The 20,586-nt window shown below is 55.7% G+C and overlaps 1 protein-coding gene and 1 long non-coding RNA gene across 6 annotated transcripts in view; both read left to right on the top strand.

The window, feature by feature from the left end:
• PFKFB3 (6-phosphofructo-2-kinase/fructose-2,6-biphosphatase 3) overlaps nucleotides 1-20,586 on the top strand; it is a 72,925-nt gene that overhangs the window by 26,340 nt on the left and 25,999 nt on the right. For 3 of the 5 annotated variants that reach the window (XM_012741239.3, XM_012741240.3, XM_012741238.3), the window contains exon 1: nucleotides 19,946-20,163. The exons of 1 other annotated variant lie outside the window; for it this stretch is intronic. In XM_012741239.3, the coding sequence (XP_012596693.1) occupies nucleotides 20,088-20,163 (76 nt within the window). In that variant the 5' untranslated portion in view covers nucleotides 19,946-20,087. Of the gene's footprint in view, nucleotides 1-19,944; nucleotides 20,164-20,586 lie in introns of those variants that run through there. One more of the 5 variants, XM_075997661.1, reaches the window with a different exon arrangement.
• Nucleotides 1,509-16,449, top strand: LOC142864367 (uncharacterized). The gene is made up of 2 exons (XR_012914921.1): nucleotides 1,509-3,166; nucleotides 14,657-16,449. It is a non-coding gene; the product is annotated as an uncharacterized LOC142864367 (long non-coding RNA).

Below are 20,586 nucleotides of genomic sequence, written 5' to 3'. Positions count from 1 at the left end.
GACAGGCGTGGAGGCCCAGGAGTGCAGCAGGCAAGGGGGCCGAGGTGGGCAGGGACCCTCTCGCCGGGGTGCCCCGATGCCTGGGTCACAAGACCTGCATCACAGCAGGCACAGCACACCAGCCCTCGGGCTGCGGAGGGTGTGGTGGTTAAGCCCAGTGTTCTTTCCAGGGTGATAAACGGTGAGATGACCCCCGGGCCACCTGAGTGACCCCCTAGCATGTGACTAGCTCGAGCTCAGGAGCATCTCTTAGAGACTGAGGTCGATCTCCGTGATAGTACGGACTCAACCATCCAGAGTAATCAGCTCTAAAAGTCTCCGTCATTAGCATGCTTTTCCATGAATGGATGGATGCGTGGATGAGTGAATGAATGAGATTGCTAGCAACTCAACACGAACCCCACGTCCCACAGACAGGCCTAAAGCAATCAGACTGACCAGGGGGGAAAAAGCAACATTTTTTTTCTAACAGTAGCAGCAGTACAGGCTCACTCACGGGAGGTAGGAGAGGAAAAATATGAAGAAACAAATCACCTGCCATTCCATAACGGAAGTGGCCAGGGTTACCATTTCGGTTTCCTTCTCGTTTGTTTCCAGCGTATGCGCTGACCACCCACGCGGTGTGCACGATTTCGCATTCTGCTTGCTTTGCTCTTAACTGAGATGTTTTTGATCTTAACTAAGATGTTCTCCTCTGGGGGGTTGCTTCTCTGGAGAACCGACAGAAGTGCGGAATGTGTCCCTAAAACTAAGACTACCCTGATCGCGAGGCAGAGGCTGATGCTGGAGTTCCTTAAAAGACAAGAGCCGGGAAGCGAAGACAGAGGCCGGAAGAGGTATCTGCACACTCGCGGTCACAGCAGCGGCATTCACAGCGGCCACGCGGCGGAGGCAGCCAGCCCACGTGTCCGCGGAGGGGCGAATGGGCGAGCAAACGAGGTCTGCCCGCACCACGGGGTATCGCCCAGCCTTACAGCGAAGGACGTAAATTCCGACACCTGCCGCAAGGCGGATGGACCTTGAGGGCGTTGTGCTCGGTGAAATAGGCCAGACATCAAAGGACACACACTGTGTGATTGCACTCCGGTGAGGTCCCTGCAGTCCAGCCCAGGGGACAGAAAGTAGAAAGGGGGTTGCCAGGGGCTGGGGTGGGGGATCAGGAGAGTTTGTTTCACGGGGACAGAGTTTCAGCTGGGGAAGATGACCCGTTCTGGAGACGGAGGGTGGTGGTGGTTGCACACCAGTGGGAGTGTGGCCGGGCGCCATGGCCCACGCCTGTAATCCCAGCACTCTGGGAGGCCGAGGTGGGAGGATCGCTCGAGCTCAGGAGTTCCAGATCAGCCTGAGCAAGAGCGAGACCCCGTATCTACTAAAAATAAAAAGAAATTAATTGGCCAACTAAAAAAAAACCATATATATATATATATATATATATATATGTATGTATATTAGCCGGGCATGGTGGCGCATGCCTGTAGTCCCAGCTACTCGGGAGGCTGAGGCAGGAGGATCGCTTGAGCCCAGGAGTTTGAGGTTGCTGTGAGCTAGGCTGACGCCACAGCACTCTAGCCCGGGTGACAGAGTGAGACTCTGTCTCAAAAAAACTCCAAAGAAACCCCCCTCCCAAAACCCACTGTGAATGTACTTAATGCCACTGAGTGTGCACTTAAGCATGGTTAAAACGATGACATTTGTGTCATGTGTGCTTGCTGGGAGGGTGGCAGTGGGGGCGATGGGAAGAGCAGAACCGGAGTCGCCTGTGACCGTGACCAAATTGCTGGCAGCTAAGGCCGGCCAGCGAGAGGACCGGGAGGGGAGGGTTCCCGGTGCCTGGGCAGCCTTCAGTCCTCGGGCCGTGTGGCTGGGAGAAGCAGGAGCTCCCCAAGTCGCAGGCGGACCCCTTTCTTCCCCAGGGTCTCCAGGGCCAGGTCTCCACCCCGGTGCTCTGGGTTTTGCTTGAACGTGCAAAGCGACTGGCGTAGCCAGGGCATCGGGCTGGTGGCTAGAGACAGGGCGTTGGCTGGGCGATGCAGGTGTCCCCCCTCCAGGCTTCTGCCACACCAGGCTGAGCCGGGGTTGTGGGGCCGGGGCCCAGTGGAGGAGGGAGGTGGGGCCGCCTGTGCCTCGCTGTCTCAGCTGGACAGCACCCAAGTGCGGGTCAGGTTCAAGTTTGCGGTCCAGTCCAGCGCCCGGGGCCCGGCCAGGGCTGGGAGGGCAGAGGGCTGAGCTTGGCCAGACGGTGCAGGCCCTTCCCGGCTCCCAGGGGCCCCTCCTGCCTCACAGCAGGGGCAGCCGAGTGGCTGTCAGTCGCCACGGACCCACCCGTTGCCTCCGGTTCAGAAAGTGGCCACGGCCAAGCCCAGCAGGGCCTGGACTTCCAGAGCACAGTGCACAGACGTCACCACGCACACGCACACACACACATGCACACACACCACACACATGCACACACGCCTGCACACACACGCACAGACATGCATACACTCATGCACACACGCACATGCACACACATGCACACCTACCCATACACGCACACACCCACACATGCACATACATGCACACACTCACACATGCATACACACACAGACTCACATGCACACACGAACACACATGCACACCCACCCACCCATGCACACACATGAACACACACATGCATACACACATGCACACACATGCACACACACATGCACACACACTGCCCCCCCCAGCCCCATCCCTAGGAGGTGGAGCCCTCTGTGCCACATCTGCTGTGCCCCTGGGGGGACTTCCAGGGGGTCTGGCTGCCCAGGGGAATTTTCTCTGGAAACCACCTAGTAGCTTAAAATCCTAAGAATGTATCCAGCCTTCTTTTAGAAGGTCAAGTCGGTTCTTCATTCTCAAAAACAAAACAAACACAAAAACCTCCCAAAGCCGCTGAATCACTTGCCAGAGCCTCGTGGGAAGGAAGGGGGCTCCGCGGCAGGTGCGCCAGCTTCAGGCTGGGCTCACTCCAGACCCTGTTTTAACTTGCAGATTCCCTGCAGAACATCCCCACGCCCCACTGCGGTTTCCTTCACTAGCCGCTTCCGTGCGTCTGTCCCTCGTTTCTCCCCGAGGCGTGGAATCCTTGCGGTCCCACAGCGCGGGCGGGCCCAGAGGAGGCTCGGAGCGTGGCTGGCAGCGCCCGGTAGGCTTTGGGGAAACGGACATGAGCATCGCTGGAGCAGCTTTTAGAACATGCACAGCCTGGCCGGGCGCAGTGGCTCACGCCTGTCATCCTAGCACTCTGGGAGGCCGAGGTGGGCGGATCGCTCAAGGTCAGGAGTTTGAAATTAGCCTGAGCAAGAGCGAGACCCCACCCCGTCTCTGCTAAAAATAGAAAGAAATTAATTGGCCAACTAAAAATAAATAGAAAACATAAACATTAGCCGGGCATGGTGGCGCATGCCTGTAGTCCCAGCTACTCGGGAGGCTGAGGCAGGAGGATCGCTTGAGCCCAGGAGTTTGAGGTTGCTGTGAGCTAGGCTGATGCCATAGCACTCACTCTAGCCCGGGCAACAGAGTGAGACTCTGTCTCAAAAATAAAAAAAAAGCAACATGCACAGCCTGAGCCCCGTCCCTGCCATTCTGATTTCCTGGTCTGGGAGGCGGTTTTACACGTTGGGTGAGTCTGGTGTTGGAGACCGTTGGCCTTGACCACGGTAGGGTCTAGTGGTCGGTTTCATTCGTTCCTTTTCTCCTCCCAGATTACTCGGCAAAGTAGCCTGGAGCCCAGCCTATCGGAACCAGAGCCTGATTTAAGTGGCCAGGAGGCCACGTTCTTGCTTCCCACTTGGATGCCGGGGGAGGCAGCACTCAGGTGGCCAGAGCACGGACAGAGGGTTTCCCGTGACCTTGAGACACGTCCCTCTCAGCCCGCAAGGACTCTAGTTCTCTCCTCTGATCCCTCCCTTGCCCGGGCAGGGTGACCAAAGGAACCGCAGCGCCCTCAGCGATCCATTGGCAAGGCCCCTGGGGCTGGGCCTCTCTGCAGATAGCTCACCTCCCCCACTCCACTCCCAAAGTGCCACCAGGGCGACACTCTAACCCTAACGTGAGTGTGTGAGTGGGGGTGGGCAGACCCTTTTCTGACAACAAGTTTGACAAGAGTGGAGGGCGCAGGACATAAAAACAGGCCACCAAGGGGGCAGGAGGTGGCGGCAGAGGGAGGCCGAGTGTCCAGCCAGCTCCGCTCGGGTCTCAGCCGCGTCCCACCCGGGCTGCTGCGCCCACGCTCCACCCGGAGGCCCAGACAGGCCACTCGGTGGGGCTCAGCCCCTCGCCGGCTTGCGCTAGATCAGTGCTCCTCCTTTCTCCCAGTTTTTAAGAACTCCAAACCGTCTCCCCCCAGCCATGGAAAGTCTTGCCCATCGGGAAGACGGGAGCCCTGCCCGGTTTTCCCGGGGGCTCCAGGAGAGCTGCGGGCGACCCTCTGGCTTCAGGAATGCTTTGAGGCCAGGACACACAGGTGTTCTGTTCGGTGGTGGTGGTGGTGTTTTGGGTCGTGTCCGATTTGAAGTAAAACTATCTTGTTTTGGATTATATGGTTTATATATTCTAAAGCTCCTACTGGAATTTTCATCTATACATCCATGGCATAGTCATCAGTCAGGGAATATTTTTGGCTGTACCAGGATGCAAGACCAACGGTGGCTTCGCCGAACAGAACTGAGCCCACGGCCACATCCCGGGCTGGCAAGTGCCCAGCGAGGGGGAGTGGGTGAGTCTGGCCACGACTCATCCCTGTGGGTGGGATGGAAAACAACTTCCTCCGAAATCGGGGGTCTCCACCTTACCTCCCCCCCTCCACCTGCTAAATCGAGGTTCAATCAGCCCAGAAGCAGCACGGGGCGGCTGCAGCCCGCGCAGGGGACAGCGTCTCGGCGTAGAGAGACATACGTCTTCACCTGTCTGTAGTGTGCAATTATCAGATGCTATTTGGCTTCCTCGAGGTATTGCAGGGACATGTGACTTTTTGACGGATGATTTCAAGAACGGCACGGTATGTGTGTGTGGGTGGGAGCGTGAATGTATAAATACCGTTGGTTGGTTCTGTCTGAAGCGCATCTCTTTTTGGCCGTACTGCTCAGAGCAACTTGAGCGTGTCTTTTCTCACTCTTTTTTTTTTTTTTTTTTTTTTTATAACAAAAGACCATCTTTAGAAGGTGTTTGTTGAAAAGCGTGTTACAGGAAACAGCTACGGTGGCAGACTGCTAGCGTTCCTCCCCGTAGTAGTAGCAGATCCCTGGGCATTTGCTACGCCCCTCTGCAGCTAGGTGTGGCGCCACGGTGACTAAATCTGGCGAGTGAGATGAATGTGGAAGTCTTCCATGGGCTTCCGGAAAGTTGCCTCAAAAGTGAAAAGGCAGCGCCCTTTTGTCCTGTCTTGCTTTCTCTACTGCCAGTGGCATCTCAGTGTTTAACTAGTACAGCGTGCACTGCATAGTGCACAGTGTGCTGTGTGATCCACGGTGAGTGGTGAGGGGGGGAAGTTCCAGGCAGCTGCTCTGGGCTGCTTCTCTACCCATTGCACCAGTCTCACCTGTGGCAGGCCTTGTGTTGCCTGCACCTGGACAGCCAAATCAGATGTGTTTGTCCTCATCTTGAAGCACTGGGTTTTTGACATATCAGCGACGTCTTGATTTCGTCGTTCACTCAAGATTCATAAATATTTTTTTTTTTTTTGAGACAGAGTCTCGCTTTGTTGTCCAGGCTAGAGTGAGTGCCGTGGCGTCAGCCTAGCTCACAGCAACCTCAAACTCCTGGGCTCAAGCGATCTTCCTGCCTCAGCCTCCCGAGTAGCTGAGACTACAGGCATGCGCCACCATGCCTGGCTAATTTTTTCTATATATATTAGTTGGCCAATTAATTTCTTTCTATTTATAGTAGAGACGGGGTCTCGCTCTTGCTCAGGCTGGTTTTGAACTCCTGACCTTGAGCAATCCGCCCGCCTCGGCCTCCCAAGAGCTAGGATTACAGACGTGAGCCACCGCGCCCGGCCTAGATTCATAAATATTTTGATCAGAAGTTGCACGCATGCAACTCCCACATCTGAAGGAGGTCCTTTTGAGGTGAGCGTGCAGACTCAGTGCCGTCGTGTGCTCCGCGCGAACTTTAACATGTTTGAGGTTTAACTCTTCGTTTTGAAATAGTTTCAGACTTGCAGGAAAGTTGCAAAAAAATGGCGCAAAGCGTGCCCGTTGCACCTTCACCCCGATTCTGCAAGCGGTAAAGTTTTGCGCTATTAGTTTCCTCATCATCCTCTTTCTCTCTTCCCTCTTTCCCTCGCTGGCTCCCTGCCTGGCTAGCTATCTCTTCATCCGCCTACGCATCCATCCGCCCACCTGCCCATACACCTGTGTGCCATCTATCTATCTATCTATATATATATATATAGAGAATATATTTATATGTGGACATAGGTGTGTGTCTTTGTGTAGAGGCAGAGAGAAATAGAAAAATTTTTTCTGAACTTTTGAGAGTTAGACACAGACAGGATGCCTCTTTGCCCCCGAATACTTCAGAGTGTATGTCCTCAAAACAAGGACTGTCTAATGATCACAAAGTCAGGAGATTAACATGGATCTTGTTCTAGTATCTAATATGCAGACCTTATTTAAGTCTCAGCAATGTTCCCACTAGTGTTAACTGTTGATAGCAAAAGAAAGAACAAACGTTTTGACTGACCTGGGGTTTAATCCAGGCTCACAGGTTGTGGGAGGATCAGTTCCCTGTATATAGAGTAGTCCTCACTCTTTCCTGCCTTCCATGGCCTGGGTGCCTTTCAAGAGTATAGGCACTAGCCGGGCGCGGTGGCTCACGCCTGTAATCCTAGCTCTCTGGGAGGCTGAGGCGGGCGGATTGCTCGAGGTCAGGAGTTCAAAACCAGCCTGAGCAAGAGCGAGACCCCGTCTCTACTATAAATAGAAAGAAATTAATTGGCCAACTGATATATATATATAAAAAATTAGCCGGGCATGGTGGTGCATGCCTGTAGTCCCAGCTACTCGGGAGGCTGAGACAGAAGGATCGCTTGAGCCCAGGAGTCTGAGGTTGCTGTGAGCTAGGCTGACGCCACGGCACTCACTCTAGCCTAGGCAACAAAGTGAGACTCTGTCTCAAAAAAAAAAAAAAAAAAAGAGTATAGGCACTGATTGATTATTAATTATTTATTGGCACTGATGTTTTAAAAATAATTAAATTTTTTAAAAATTGTAAGAATACCTAACACAACATTTGCCACCTTCATCACTTAAAAAAATTATTTATTTATTTTGAGACAGAGTCTCACTCTGTTGCCTGGGCTAGAGTGCAGTGGTGTCAGCCTAGCTCACAGCAACCTCAGACTCCTGGGCTCCAGCAATCCTCCTGCCTCAGTCTCCCGAGTAGCTGGGACTACAGGCATGCACCACCATGCCCGGCTAATTTTTTCTATATATGTTTTTAGTTGGCCAATTAATTTCTTTCTATTTTTAGTAGAGACGGGGGGGGGGGGTCTTACTTTTGCTCAGGCTGGTCTCGAACTCCTGACCTTGAGTGATCCTCCTGCCTCGGCCTCCCAGAGTGCTGGGATGATAGGCGTGAGCCACCGCGCCCGGCCAACTCTGCAGATATCTTGTTTCTCATCAGAGGTTCACCACTTGATGATTCTTGTGTGAAATAATCATTCCTATGGTGATTACCCAGTGATCTTACAGATTACTTCTTACAGAATACGTACAGATTATATCACTCCTTCTACATCTATCTGTTGGCATTGTGCTCTTAGGAAAAGCTTTCCCATCTCCTGCACTCATTCATTCATTCATTCATTCATTTGATCTACATTTGGATGGATCCATGGGCTCTGATGTTTCCCTGGGTTATAAGCCATTAATATCTTTATTTTCTTGCTCAAATTGTACCATATTTGGCCAGTGGGAACCCCTTAAAGCAGGCTCTTCTGTCTTTTTTGACATGTCCTCTTCATCTTCTCATTACCCTGTATTGCAACATCTGTGTTTCTTGTGATTCCTGTCTTTGTGTTATTTATTTATTTTGGAGATGGGGTCTCCCTTGAGCAGTCCCTGCGGCAGGGATTCGCCAAGTGTGATGGGGGGGTTCACACCCCAGCTAGAAACACGTCTGTTTCAATTTCCAATGTTTTAATCAATAAATGCATTTTTTTAACAAATGTATCTTTGTACATTTTTCCTGTGGTAGCTTTTGGTCTCTGGCCACTTCCCAGCAGGAAATCTATTTAATCTTATTTAGTATTTCATGTATGCCCATAAGTAATCACTGTATAAAGACACCTGTAATCCCAGCACTTTGGGAGGCCAAGGAGGGAGGATCGCCTGAGCCCAGGAGTTCGAGGCTGCAGGGAGCTGTGAGGGCGCCCCTCTGCTCCAGCCTGGGCAGCAGAGCGAGACAAAAGAATGAATGTCTCACCCAGTCCACGGCCCCTGCTCCCGGATCACGCATGTGGGTCAAATGCATGGCTACAGGCTGGGTCAGCAGATTTGTGCCCAGGTTCTTCCCACAGCAGTTCTGGACTCAAAAGACTTCAAAACAGAAGAGAGAGATCAGCCTCAACTTGAAGTGCAGGCGAGTGTCTTGTGCAAAGTCACAGAGTTGCTGGGAGGCAGAGCCGGGACAGGGTTCAGGTCCTACAGAATCGTAGGGTCTTCCGTGTGCGGGGCCAGTCGGAGGCCCAGCTAGTTGGATTTGCAGCTGCTGTGAGAACCCTTCTGGAACGTTCTTGGCGGGCGGGCCCGGGAACTGTGATGGGGCAGACATCTGCTGTCTCTCTGGCGCCTCTTGTCCACTGTACGAGGACGGGGTCTCCTTGTACGTCCGAGCCAGCCTGCGGTTTCTGTTCCTGGAGAGACAGGATGCCAGACAGCTCCCCGGGGTTAGCAGGTGGCTGTCACTGCTCTGGGCGTCTCGTTCGTCATCTCGGCCCAGCTCTTTACCTGTCGCCCACGGGGGTGGCCTCTGCGTGGATGCGCAGCCTGATCACCCCTCTCTGGGGGGGTATTATGTGCTTGTTGGCGTCCTCCCCAGAAGGAGTCATAGAACCGAACATGCTGGGGTCTCGCCGCCGGCGGTCACGGACCGTCCCATCCTCCGATCGGAACACACGCGCCGAGACAGCTGGGGCAGGTTTCTCAGCACGCAGCCGGCATCGCCGTCCAAAGCCAGCATGTTTTTTTTTTTCTTTCTCTTTTGGCTTGGCTCGGCTCTATTTTTAGAATGTTTTCTGCTGGGAGAAGGAAGAAGCATGAGGGGAACAGGGCAGGAAGGGGCCAGTGTTTGCCACCCCAGCGTTGCTCCACCGCGGGCGTCAGCACCGTGGGGACCAGCTGGACTTGCGACACGGAGCCTGTCCCCTCCTGGCCTCCGCAGAACGTGATCTGGTTCCAGTTTCTGTTCTCCCCAGTCCGGGGTTGGGAGCCTCGGTTGTCTGAGGTTGACTCTTCCCTTCAGCCGAGAGTGTGTGTGTGCACACGTCTGTGCATGTGTGCGTGCATGCATATATGTGTGCATATGTGCGTGCGGATGCACACATGTCTACATGTATGTTGTGTGCATGCATGTCTGTGCATGTTTGCACACGTGTCTGTGTGCATGTGTGTCTGTGTGTGCATGTATGTCTCTGTGCATGTCTATGCATGTGTGCATGTGTGCGTGTGCATGTGTATGTGTGCGCGCATGTGTGTGTGTGTGCATGTGTGTGTGATGTCACTGATCTGCTGAGGAAGCCGAGGGGTGGAGACCAAATCACAGGCCAGCCAAGGTCAGAGGGAATCTATTCAAACATCTGAGTCACCCCCCAGGGGCCTGGACAGTTAGAAGAAATGCCCATCTATGGGTAGGTTGAATCGTTCAGTTTTTCCAAGAGCGAGTTGACATCCAATTCAGTCCTCAGAAGGCCCTTTCGTTGTAGACGGGCCTGCCGCGTTTGCAGAGCACTTTGCAGCGAGGGGCTGTCTGTCCACCCCGGAGCCCCATGGAGGGCGGGGTTCACGGACCCTTCCTGGAGGGTCATAGAGGCGGCTTCCGGCCATGGTGGAGTCAGTACCTGTTCTTACTCAGGACTGCATGGTGCTTAGCTGGCCTGTTGCAAACGCAGACATCCATTCCTCAGGCATCTTGCACACCTCCTCTGTGTCCAACGCTGTGGAAGGTCCTGGTGGTTCAGACGTGGACCGCTGTCCCTGCTGCTAAGTTCTGCAGCCTGGTATTCCTGTCGTGTTTCTGTTTGCATGCCGTTGCGACCAGCGGGGCCGCTGGGGCAGCATCCACAGAAGAGATGCTTAGCGGCCGGCCAGATGCTCACCAGCACATAAGGGAACAGGTGTGGGCAGGCTCGGACCGCATTGGGGCCCCTGACACCCAGGCCATGTCCCCATCCACGCACCACCACGCCGGTTCTCTGCTGCCTTCCCGATCCTGCAGGACCAGCTTCGGAGACTGACGGCGTGGCTCGCCGCGGCCGAGCATCTCCGCCCGGATTTTCCCGAGCTTCCCCAGCGCTGCTGCTCCAGTCCCAGGCCGGTTCCGGCGTGTACCTTAGGGCTCGACATCAAGCTCCCCCTGCAGCCGACTCTTTGGACGCGAGGTGGGCTCACTGTGGCGGATCGCAGGGTCCCTGTGCTGGGGGCCGTGGGGAAGCCACCTGCCTGCTGCTCTGGAGTCCAGGAGCAGCCCCTTAGCCCGGAGGGTGCCTGTTTCGATGACCGTGGCAGCCGTCTGTTGTTGGAAGGGGCACAGGCTTGCTCTGCGTCCAGCGACGGAATGAGAACAAGGGGGCCACTCCAGAGGGATCCGCTTGGCTCAGAGAAAGCGACACCTGCCAGCCCGTAGCCCCGGCTGAAGACAGAGCACTCAGCTGGAGCTGGAAGCCCGAGCTCAGGCTGCCCGGGAGGGATCTTCCGGAAGGGATTGCCGGATCCGTGGGGAGCTGGTCTAGGAGCCACCCGCGGGCATTTGAGTGACCTCCTAGCTTGTCCTCTTGCACAGACCTACGCACAATTTACCCAGTGATGCACTTTTGCCTCGTGAAGGGCCGTGGCACCCGTGATCTGGGAGGGTGTGGTCAGGGCCTCCGGGGACCCTGGGACCGGAGACACAGGCCGGGGGTTCAGGGATTAGCGGTGGGCCTGTCTCCCCTACCTGAGAATGGGTCTGTAGCCAGAGCGCTTCCATCAGTTTATCTGGGCCTCCCCACACGTCTGGGTTTTTCTTTAGTCTCTCGTTGTTCGTGGGTGCACGGAATATTGTCACTGAGACGTCTGGCAAGACACAAAGCCGCTTGTGTTCTAGGGCATATTTCCACGGCTCGCCGTGGGAAGAAGCAAGACGGAGGAGTCCGAGACAGATGGGCGGCCCCTCGGCCACACCTCCTGGGCACTGCGTATACCTGCATGGGGCCACTGTAGCCCAGTGTCTCATCCTCAGACTTCCCTCTTTATTTAATTAATTAATTTATTTCTTTTGAGACAGAGTCTCACTCTGTTGTCTGGGCTAGAGTGAGTGCCGTGGCATTGTCAGCCCAGCTCACAGCAACCTCAGACTCCTGGGCTCAAGCGATCCTCCTGCCTCAGCCTCCCGAGTCGCTGGGACTACAGGCACACGCCACCATGCCCGGCTCATTTTTTCTGTATATATTTTTAGTTGGCCAATTAAGTTGTCTCTATTAGAGATGGGGGTCTCACTCTTGCTCAGGCTGGTTTCAAACTCCTGAGCTCGAGCGATCCTCCCGCCTCGGCCTCCCAGAGTGCTTGGGATGGCAGGCGTGAGCCACCGCGCCCGGCCTGACTTCCCTTTTCAGAAGCGGGGTGTAGGCAGTGCACCCAGAGTGCCAAGCGTGGGGAGACTGAGCCACCAGCCAAACCGGTAAGAGAGTGGTGCGTACACGTGATGTACTCCCAGGGGGTCACAGCTGCCGGGCAGAGCAGGATGTCCAGGTGGGCTCTCCAGAAAGTTCCCCTCTGCAGGACGGGGGTGGTGATTAGAGGCCGCAGGGCGAGGTGGGGCAGGGGAGGGGAACTCGGGTTACTATGCTGGCGGCTCTGGCAGAGCCAAGGCGGCCGGACACGTGAGTTTGTCCGTGAATTTTCCACTCGTTCCTGCTCACGGCAGAGGGTGATTTTCCTGCGGGAGGTGGCCCGCCCCACTTCTCCAGCAGGCCACCGGGTAGACATCCTGCTCTTTCTCTACCCTAGCTCCACCTCTTGTTTTCAAGCCTCGGAGAGAGGAATTTTCCAGAACAAAGCGTTCTGGCTCACCCTCCCCTTTTCTTTTGTAAGGGTGGATAAACTCCATTTGGGAGAGAGGGCAGGAGGGGAGTTGAGAGCCAGTAGCTGGAGACACAGCCCAGGCAGGGTGCTTTCTGCTTCCCTCCTCTTCCTTTTTTTTTTTTTTTTTGAGACAGAGTCTCGCTCTGTCGCCCAGGCTAGAGTGAGTGCCGTGGCGTCAGCCTCGCTCACAGCAACCTCAAACTCCCGGGCTCAAGCAATCCTCCTGCCTCAGCCTCCCGGGTAGCTGGGACTACAGGCATGCGCCACCATGCCCGGCTAATTTTTTTTCTATATACATATTAGTTGTCCAATTACTTTCTTTCTATTTTTAGTAGAGACGGGGTCTCTCTCTTGCTCAGGCTGGTTTTGAACTCCTGACCTCGAGCGATCCACCCCTCGGCCTCCCAGAGTGCTACGATGACAGGCGTGAGCCGCCGCGCCCGGCCTAATGCCACATTTTTACTGTGCCTTTTCTAAGTCGAGATCTGTTTAGACACACAGATACTCACCACCGTTTGACGGTTGCCTAGCGTGACTGTCGCAGTAAGATGCCGCACGGGTTGCAGGTTTTTGTGGCCCCGGGAGTGACACCATACAGCCCAGGACCGTAGCAGGCTGTGCCACCTAGGTTTGTGCCACACGGTTACGAAACCGCCCAACTATGCGTTTCTCAGAACACATCCCCACGGTGAAGTGACCCGTGACTGTATTTCCTTTTCTTCCTCTTTGCCTGACCGATAAATTAGGACATCTTAGAAATCTTTGAAAAAATACACGAAAAGCCCCAGGCCGCCTCCCCCCCCTTTTTTTTTCTTTTAAAATGCTAATCCAGTTTCATTTTATAAAACTGTTAATTAGTATTTTCGGTTAAATGGACCTCACCCTTAGTGGGAGGCACCTGCCTGTGTCGTGCGGTCCTGGGAGGCTCGCAGGTGCGTGAGAGTCTTCCAGAGGCTGTTGGTTGTTGTCCTGTGTTCGGAAGCACTTGACATTATTAGGGCCGTTTGTAAGGTTTTAGTTATTCATGTCGTGACAGTTTATTAAGATGATTCTCACTTGCGCATTATAAATCAATACCCTGTAACTCAGAGAGCATCACCTAAAACACTGGGCCCCCGCATTTGGTGGTTAGCACCGTCATTGGGAAGGAGATTGAACAGTGTACTAATAGTTGGAAAGTGATTTAATTGGGAGAAACTCGAGAGAATACCAGACCTTCTGGAGATGTTGCTTTTTTTTTTTTTAGATTTTTTTTTTATTTCAGCATATTACGGGGTACAGATTTTAAGGTTTCAATAAATGCCCTTTCTCCCCCTCCCCCCACAAGTCTGAGTTTCCAGCATGACCATCCCCCAGATGGTGCACATCTCACTCATTATGTATGTATGAGATGTTGCTTTTTAAAATTTAATTTAATTAATTATTGTTTGAGGCAGACTCTTACTCTGTTGCCCGGGATAGAGTGAGTGCCGTGGCGTCAGCCTCGCTCACAGCAACTTCAAACTCCTGGGCTCAAGCGATCCTCCTGCCTCAGCCTCCCGAGTAACTGGGACTACAGGCATGCGCCACCATGCCCGGGTCATTTTTTCTGTATATATTTTTAGTTGGCCAATTAATTTCTTTCTATCTTTAGTAGAGACGGGGTGTTGCTCTTGCTCAGGCTGGTCTCCAACTCCTGACCTTGAGTGATCCACCCGCCTCGTCCTCCCAGAGTGCTAGGATTACAGGCGTGAGCCACTGCGCCTGGCCAAGATGTTGTTTTTTTATTCCTCAGTTTATCACCTGTGTGATTACAGGCAATTTATTTACTATTTCTGGGCCTCAGTTTTATCAGCTCTATGGAAAAAGTCAGGTGTGCGTATATGAGTGTGTGTGTGTGTGTGTGTGTGTGTGTGTGTTGGGAGACACTATGGAGTTCCCAGGTAAATTCCTAATTGTGCAAGGACCATATCTTGCTTAGCTTTCTAGCCCCTGGTACAACCGGCTGTCAGCGAATACTTGCTGCAGGCAGAAAGAAATGAGAGATCTTGGCTTTTGGTTCCGTATGTCCTCGGACTCAGTAGGAAAAAACCCCCGAAGAACAGTGAGATGGACGTGAAATTCCCGGTTGATCTGCTCCCAGTTACGTGCAAGCAGCATCCTGACATGCGCTTGCCCTTAGCTTGCACTTGGCATGTTCTTACCTCTCCTGACACCTCTCTCTTAGGTCCCTGGTTTTATTCTAACGCATGGACATTTTCTCCCGGGATCTGCGATGACAAGCCCCTGGGCACAGGAGCTATTTCTTTGTAATAGCAAGGGGCTTGGCATGGGGCCACGATGACAGCTACTCCATCCTCTCCTTCTCTTCCCAGGCGGGACCCGAGATAACTGAGATTCCACCTGCAGCTTCCTCCCCTCAGGGTCTGAGACACAGCTATTGCCTGTGAGCATGTCATAGCCTCTGGGCACCACAGGAAGATGGACAGGCTGGCTCGGGTAGCAGGACAGCGCCCTTCCTAAGATAACCTGCTTTGAGCCACCTACCACCTCAGGGGAAGACAGGCTCAGCATGAACCGCTCCCGGTCCAACTGCACTCTGTGTGACTGTCTCCTCTTTGTGTCGTTCTAAGCATGCAAATTGGTGACAAAGACTCACAAACTCATTGATATTCTCCCCCCAAATCTACGAAAGCCCAAGAAACGGAAGCCCTCCCAAGTGAAAATTGCAGCCTGAGCTTGCTTCATTTGTCTCACGGGTGCAGGATGAGTGCAGATTCCGATCTCGTGTATACGTGTGTCATTTGCAAGACCCACAAGTGTCACCAACACATGCAAATCGCCACAGAGCTCCCGACTGCCTTTCCGCCCGGCCCCTCCTCCTTCCATGCCTGAGTCTGCACAGTCTGCATTTTCCCCAGCACTTGGGCAAGCTCAGCTGTATCAGTGATTTTTTTTTTTTTTAAAAAACAACGTTTTATTTTGAAATAACTACGGACTCACAAGAAGTTGCAAAACAGTACGTGGAGTCCCATGAACCTTTCACCCAGCTTCTTCCAATGGCTACAGCTTATGTGGCTGTCCCGAAATACCAAAAAGCAAGACACTGAAGTGGGTACAAAACTCGTTAACTAGGGCACGGTGTGCCTGATTTTTAACACGTGCACTGAGTATTTTGAAGCCATAACATGAAACTTTTGTAACACAACTCTCTGTCCTGCTGCTGGGAGGGGAGGGTGACAGGGAGTGTGAAGTCCTCCCGGAGCTGTCACCCGTGTGATGCTGGATGTGCAGCCCCTGAAGGCAGCTCCGGGAACCTGGCCTCAGCTCCCGGGGTGTCCTCTAGAAAAGGAAAGGGCCCCCGGAGGTGGAGTGACAGGACTGGGCAGAAGGAAAGGGAAACTCGCCGGAGGGTTTGCTGGGACTTCGAGTCGTCCAGCCAGAGCCAGGCTGTGGCCGCAGTGGACCCTTCCTAACCCCCCGTCCCCCCTTAAATGAGACGTTTAAGTCCACTAGATTGGAGGCAAAAAAGTATATGGTATTTGTAGAACATAATGAATTTTTTTTTTAAAAGCCTTATTTGGTAGAGTAATTTTAGGTTCACAGCAAAATTGTGGGGAAAGTACAGAGAGTTCCCCTCTGCCTCCTCCCCCATCCCATGTGCACGGCCTCCCCTGCTGTCCACGTCCCAATCAGATGGTGACAGAAGAACCTACACTGACATGACCCTGAGCCCCACAGTGCACTCTAGGGCGACTCTTGGTGGTGTGCATTCTGTGGCTTTGGACAGGTGTATAAAGACATGTAGCAACTACGGTGCCACGTAGAGCAGGCTCACAGCCCTAAAGACCCTCTGCTCTGCCTGTTCTTCCCTCCCTCCTCCCCCAACCCCTGATTTTTTTTTTTTTTTTTTTTTTACTATTTCCAGAATGTCCTATAGTTGGACACCTACAGTACATAGCTTTTTCTGATCACCATCTTTCACTTAGTCCTATTCATTAAGTTTCTTCCACGTCTTTTCACGGCTTCATAGCTCATTTCTTTTTAGTGCTGAGTTATTAATATATATTCTGTTGTCTGGATGCACTGCAGTTTATCCTTTGCCTACCCAAGGGCCTCTTGGTTGCCTCCATATGTTGATAATTACGAATAAAGCTGCTGTAAACATCTCCGTGCACGGTTATGCATTGCCTTTTCGAGCGCCCGATGTCCCATCATGTGGACCTCAGTTTCTGTTTCCATTCATGCATGCGCTGTACGTGTTTTATGCAAAAAAAATATTCCCCTCTGCCCTGTCTTTGGTGGACGGCGATGGGAGGGTTTTACTCGGTTCCATGTTTTACTTGGCGTCTCACTTCTGTCTTGCACACCTGCGACTTTTCACAGGAGCAAATAATGACACTTGGAGTCTAATTAGCGACTTCTGACTGCCCGCAGCCTGCACCAGCTTGTCACCTCCCTCTCTCTCTCTCTCCCCGGGGAGGAGGTGGGTCCGAGTGTGGTTTGAGGTTAAAACCTGGCTATGGCTGGCCCAGGAGCACAGAGGTGGGCCTGCTCTGGGGACACTGGTACAGGTTACATGACATTGGGGGGGTGCAGGGCCGTGGGAAGAAATAAAGTCCCGGGAAAAACCACTCCCACAGCCCTGTCTCTGAGGCTGGACCGAGCTCAGTGATTCACCCCTGTGAGCTCCCACCAGGCACTTGATGGGTTCTTCATAAATGTTAGAGGATCATTTAAAATAGCTTCCCTGCTATTGTCGTCTCATTGTACACAGCGGCGGTCTTTCTCTGCTCCCTCCTTCCAAACCCGTCGGTTGTTCTGGGTGAGATGGTCTGAATGGCAACCTGCGTGTCCTAAGTCAGGACTCCACTCAGCACCCTGGGGTTGGAGGGCCTGCAATGAGACCCCTAAGGAACCTGCTGTCTGTGGCAAGTAGAGGGAAAAACCCCACAGAGGCAAACCCTGTTCCTAATTGGCTTTCTTCCTTGACCGATGAACTGGTCCCGCGACTGCCCTAATCTCCACTCCCTTTTCTCCTTCCCATAAAACAAGAGGGTCTCTTGATGTTTCCTCCTGTCTTTAATAAGGATCTCAGTCCTCATTCAGACCCGAGAGAAATCATCCATCTGCCCTAGTCCTTCCAGCTGTGAGAACGTCGCTGTATAGGGCGAATGCTCACATTCTTGGCAGCGTTTTCTGAAGGACTATATTCGTGATATCCAGGTTGGGGACAGGGGCATTAATTGGTGAAGACCTGGAGGTTGAGGTTTGGGGTGACGATGGGGCCATTAGCAGAACTAGGGGAAAGTTCGGAGCATGTCTGCACCAGTCAGCCCTGAACCTCACGTTCTTGGAATACAGTTGCAGTTGGGTGGTTCATGAGCGATTTTGTAATGGAGCAATTTTATCTCCCATGAGGAGTCTACCCGAGTTTTCTTGGGGCTGTAAACGCTGCAAGAATTCTAGCTGGCCATTAAAACAAAACAAAAATCCAGTGTGAATTCATCCTTGTCCCCTACTCACTGCCAGTTTGCACTGAGACACAGAAGCCCGAGGGGGAATTGAGTTAACTTCCCTCCACCTGCGGCCTATCTGGTTGGTGCAGGAGACCCGGGACGAATTCAGTCTTTGCGCTCCAGTCCCAGGAAAATTGCCCGGTCTACTGCTCAGCTGGAGCTCTGGGACGTCAACGGCCTGGTGCCCCGAGAGCTGGCCGTGGCCACACGCGGTACTTAGGTCAAGAGATGAAAGACGTGGCTCTGTTGGTGCAGCCCCCACCCCCGCCCCGCCACCAGCTGAAACCAACTGCGAGAGTTTGCAAGCTTGGGGTGAGAGAGGGGGGGTGCAGAAGAATGTCACCTGGTCCCCTTGCCTGGCCTGTAGGTGTGCGCAAGGTCTCGGGTGGGCAAGCAGCAGGCGCGCGGGTGCAGCGTCACGCGTTGCAGGGGTGCAGCCGCTCTCCGCGCGCACGGCCCGCAGCCCCCACGCCCTGACCCCGCAAGACCCCCAGCGGGCGCTGCTGTTTTCCTCTTGGGGCCTGGGGCCAGCCCACTCTTATTTCAGGAGTGGACTGGGACTCTCCCTCGAGCGAGCTAGGGTATCGCCTCTGGCATTCGCTCCTGCTGCAGAAAAACAAGTCCGAATGCAACGCCTCGGGTTTCCGAACAGCTGCTCCAGCGCAGAAACCGGACCGTCAGCAAGGCTGTGGCAGGGAACGCCGGGGCGGGGCGGCCCCGGGGGCCCGGCCAGGTGGGCGCTGCTCGGCGCCGGGGCGCTGGGCGGGGCGGGAGCAGCCGTGGCCGCCGCCTGGGCGCGGGCGCCCTCCCTGCGGAGCATGCGGGACGTGAGCGACGTGTGGCTGCCTCGGCGCAGGGCTCGCCAAGCTGTGGGTTCCGCGAGCGCCGCCTTCGTGCCTCCGGTCGCAGCGCAGCCTGGGCCGAGCGTGCGCCTGTGCCAGGCCGGGCCGCGGCTTCGCCGGCTGCAAGCCCGCGGGTGTCAGGTCCCCGCGTCCCCGGAGCACCCCACGCCTTCCCCGCACGGCCTCCCCTGACGGCGCGCGGGTCACTGCCGCGGCCGCTGCAAACGTTGGGGACCCGGCAGGAGCGAGGGCGCACACACAGCGGGGCGAGGGAGGCTGCAGGGTGCGCGGGGTGAATGGCATGAATTTAGGGGTTTGCAGGATCAGGGTGCCGCCCCCAGTAGTTATTCCGGGCTGATAGCCAGGAAAAGAACCGCAGGTCGGAACGGGGTCTGGTTTTATTCACTCGTCTACCGGGAGAGACACAGGTTTATTGAGTGGTGTCCACGGGGAGTGGGAAAACCAAGATGCCAGCCCCCCCCGTCCCGTTCTCTTTTCAGTCCACCCCCCGCCCCCGATTTCCGCACGCTGCTCGTGCCCAGCCCCGCGGGCCGCCCACAGTCCGGCCTAGGAGTGGGCGAGCGGAGCAGCGCTCAGCACAGCCCGGGGGTCTAAGGGATTTGGGAACGTGGGCGGGTGAGGTCGAAGGACCAGGGAAGCCCCCTCCTCCCGAGGGTCGGGGGTCGTGGCGCGCGGAAGCCCACAGGTGTCAAGGAGCGGCTCTGGCCTGGGTCCCCCCCACCCCCGGGCTCCTCTAGCCCGGGAGCGCGGGTCGGGAACGCAGGGCCCGGGCCCCACCGCCAGGAAGAAGGGCGGACCGTAGTGCGCATCTTAACCAGCGTCCCGGGGGTTTGGGCTGGGGGTCCGCGCACCACGCGGGACGGCGCCGCGCCGCCGCCCGCCGCCGGCACAGCCCGGGTTGGGGAGTGGAGCGACCCGGGGAAGGTGCGCCGGCGCCCGTAGGGCACGACCCGGGCGGGGAGCGGAGCGAGGACCCGTGGCCCCCGCGCGGGGCGTCTCGGAGGCCCGGGCTGCGCCTCCGCCCGTGGCCCGCAGGCGGCGCCAGCAGGCCGCCCGCGCGCCGCCGCCCCACGTGGAGGGGGCTGGGGCCGGGAATGCGGCCCGCCCCGGGCTGACGCGCGCTGGCCGCCGGCCGCCACTCTTAAAAGGCCGGGTGCTGCGCCGGGCGGCCCAGCAGAGCTGGAGAGGAGGCGCGAGCCGGTGGCGGAGCCGGCTGTCACCGCGCCCGAGCATCCCGGCTGCCCGCCGCGCACGAGCGCGCGCCCCGCACCCCGCACCCGCGCACCCCGCGCACCCGGCGCCCGCCGACCCCCTGCCCCAGCCCGTGTCCCCGAGCCGCGCCGGCGCTCGCACCCCTCCGCGCCTTTGTTCCCGGGCCGCCCTCCGCCCCACGCCGGGACCCGGCCGCCCGCGCCGCCGCGACGATGCCCCTGGAGCTGACGCAGAGCCGCGTGCAGAAGATCTGGGTGCCGGTCGACCACCGGCCCTCGCTGCCCAGATGTGAGTGCGCCGCGCGGCCCGGGCCATTGTGCGGGACCCTTTGTGCCGCGCCCCGCTGCGGGAGGCGCCGGTGCGGGTCGGGCGGGGGCGGGGGCTGCGCCTCCCGGGACGGGCGACAGGGGCGCTGTGACCCGGCCGCCGTCGCTGCCCGCCGGCCCGGAAACCGCGCGCTCGGGGAGGGCCGCTCGCCCCGCCCGGGCCCCCGCCCCGGCGGCCGACTTTGGCCCGGGGGTCCCCTTTGCGTTCGCGCCGGTCCCCGCCTCCCCGCCTGCACTCGCACCTCCTCTCCCCACTTCTGTAGGGTGCTGCCTCCTTCCTGCGTATCTCCCCTCTCTCTGCCTCCGCATTCCTGTCTCCTCTCTCCAGATGCGTATTTAAGTTTTTCCCTCTTTCCCTCTCCTCTTTCTCCTTTATATTCCTATG

The sequence above is a fragment of the Microcebus murinus genome, chromosome 25 (assembly GCF_040939455.1).
Source record: "Microcebus murinus isolate Inina chromosome 25, M.murinus_Inina_mat1.0, whole genome shotgun sequence".
NCBI lineage: Eukaryota > Metazoa > Chordata > Mammalia > Primates > Cheirogaleidae > Microcebus > Microcebus murinus.
This window is presented reverse-complemented; position numbering and strand designations above follow the sequence as displayed.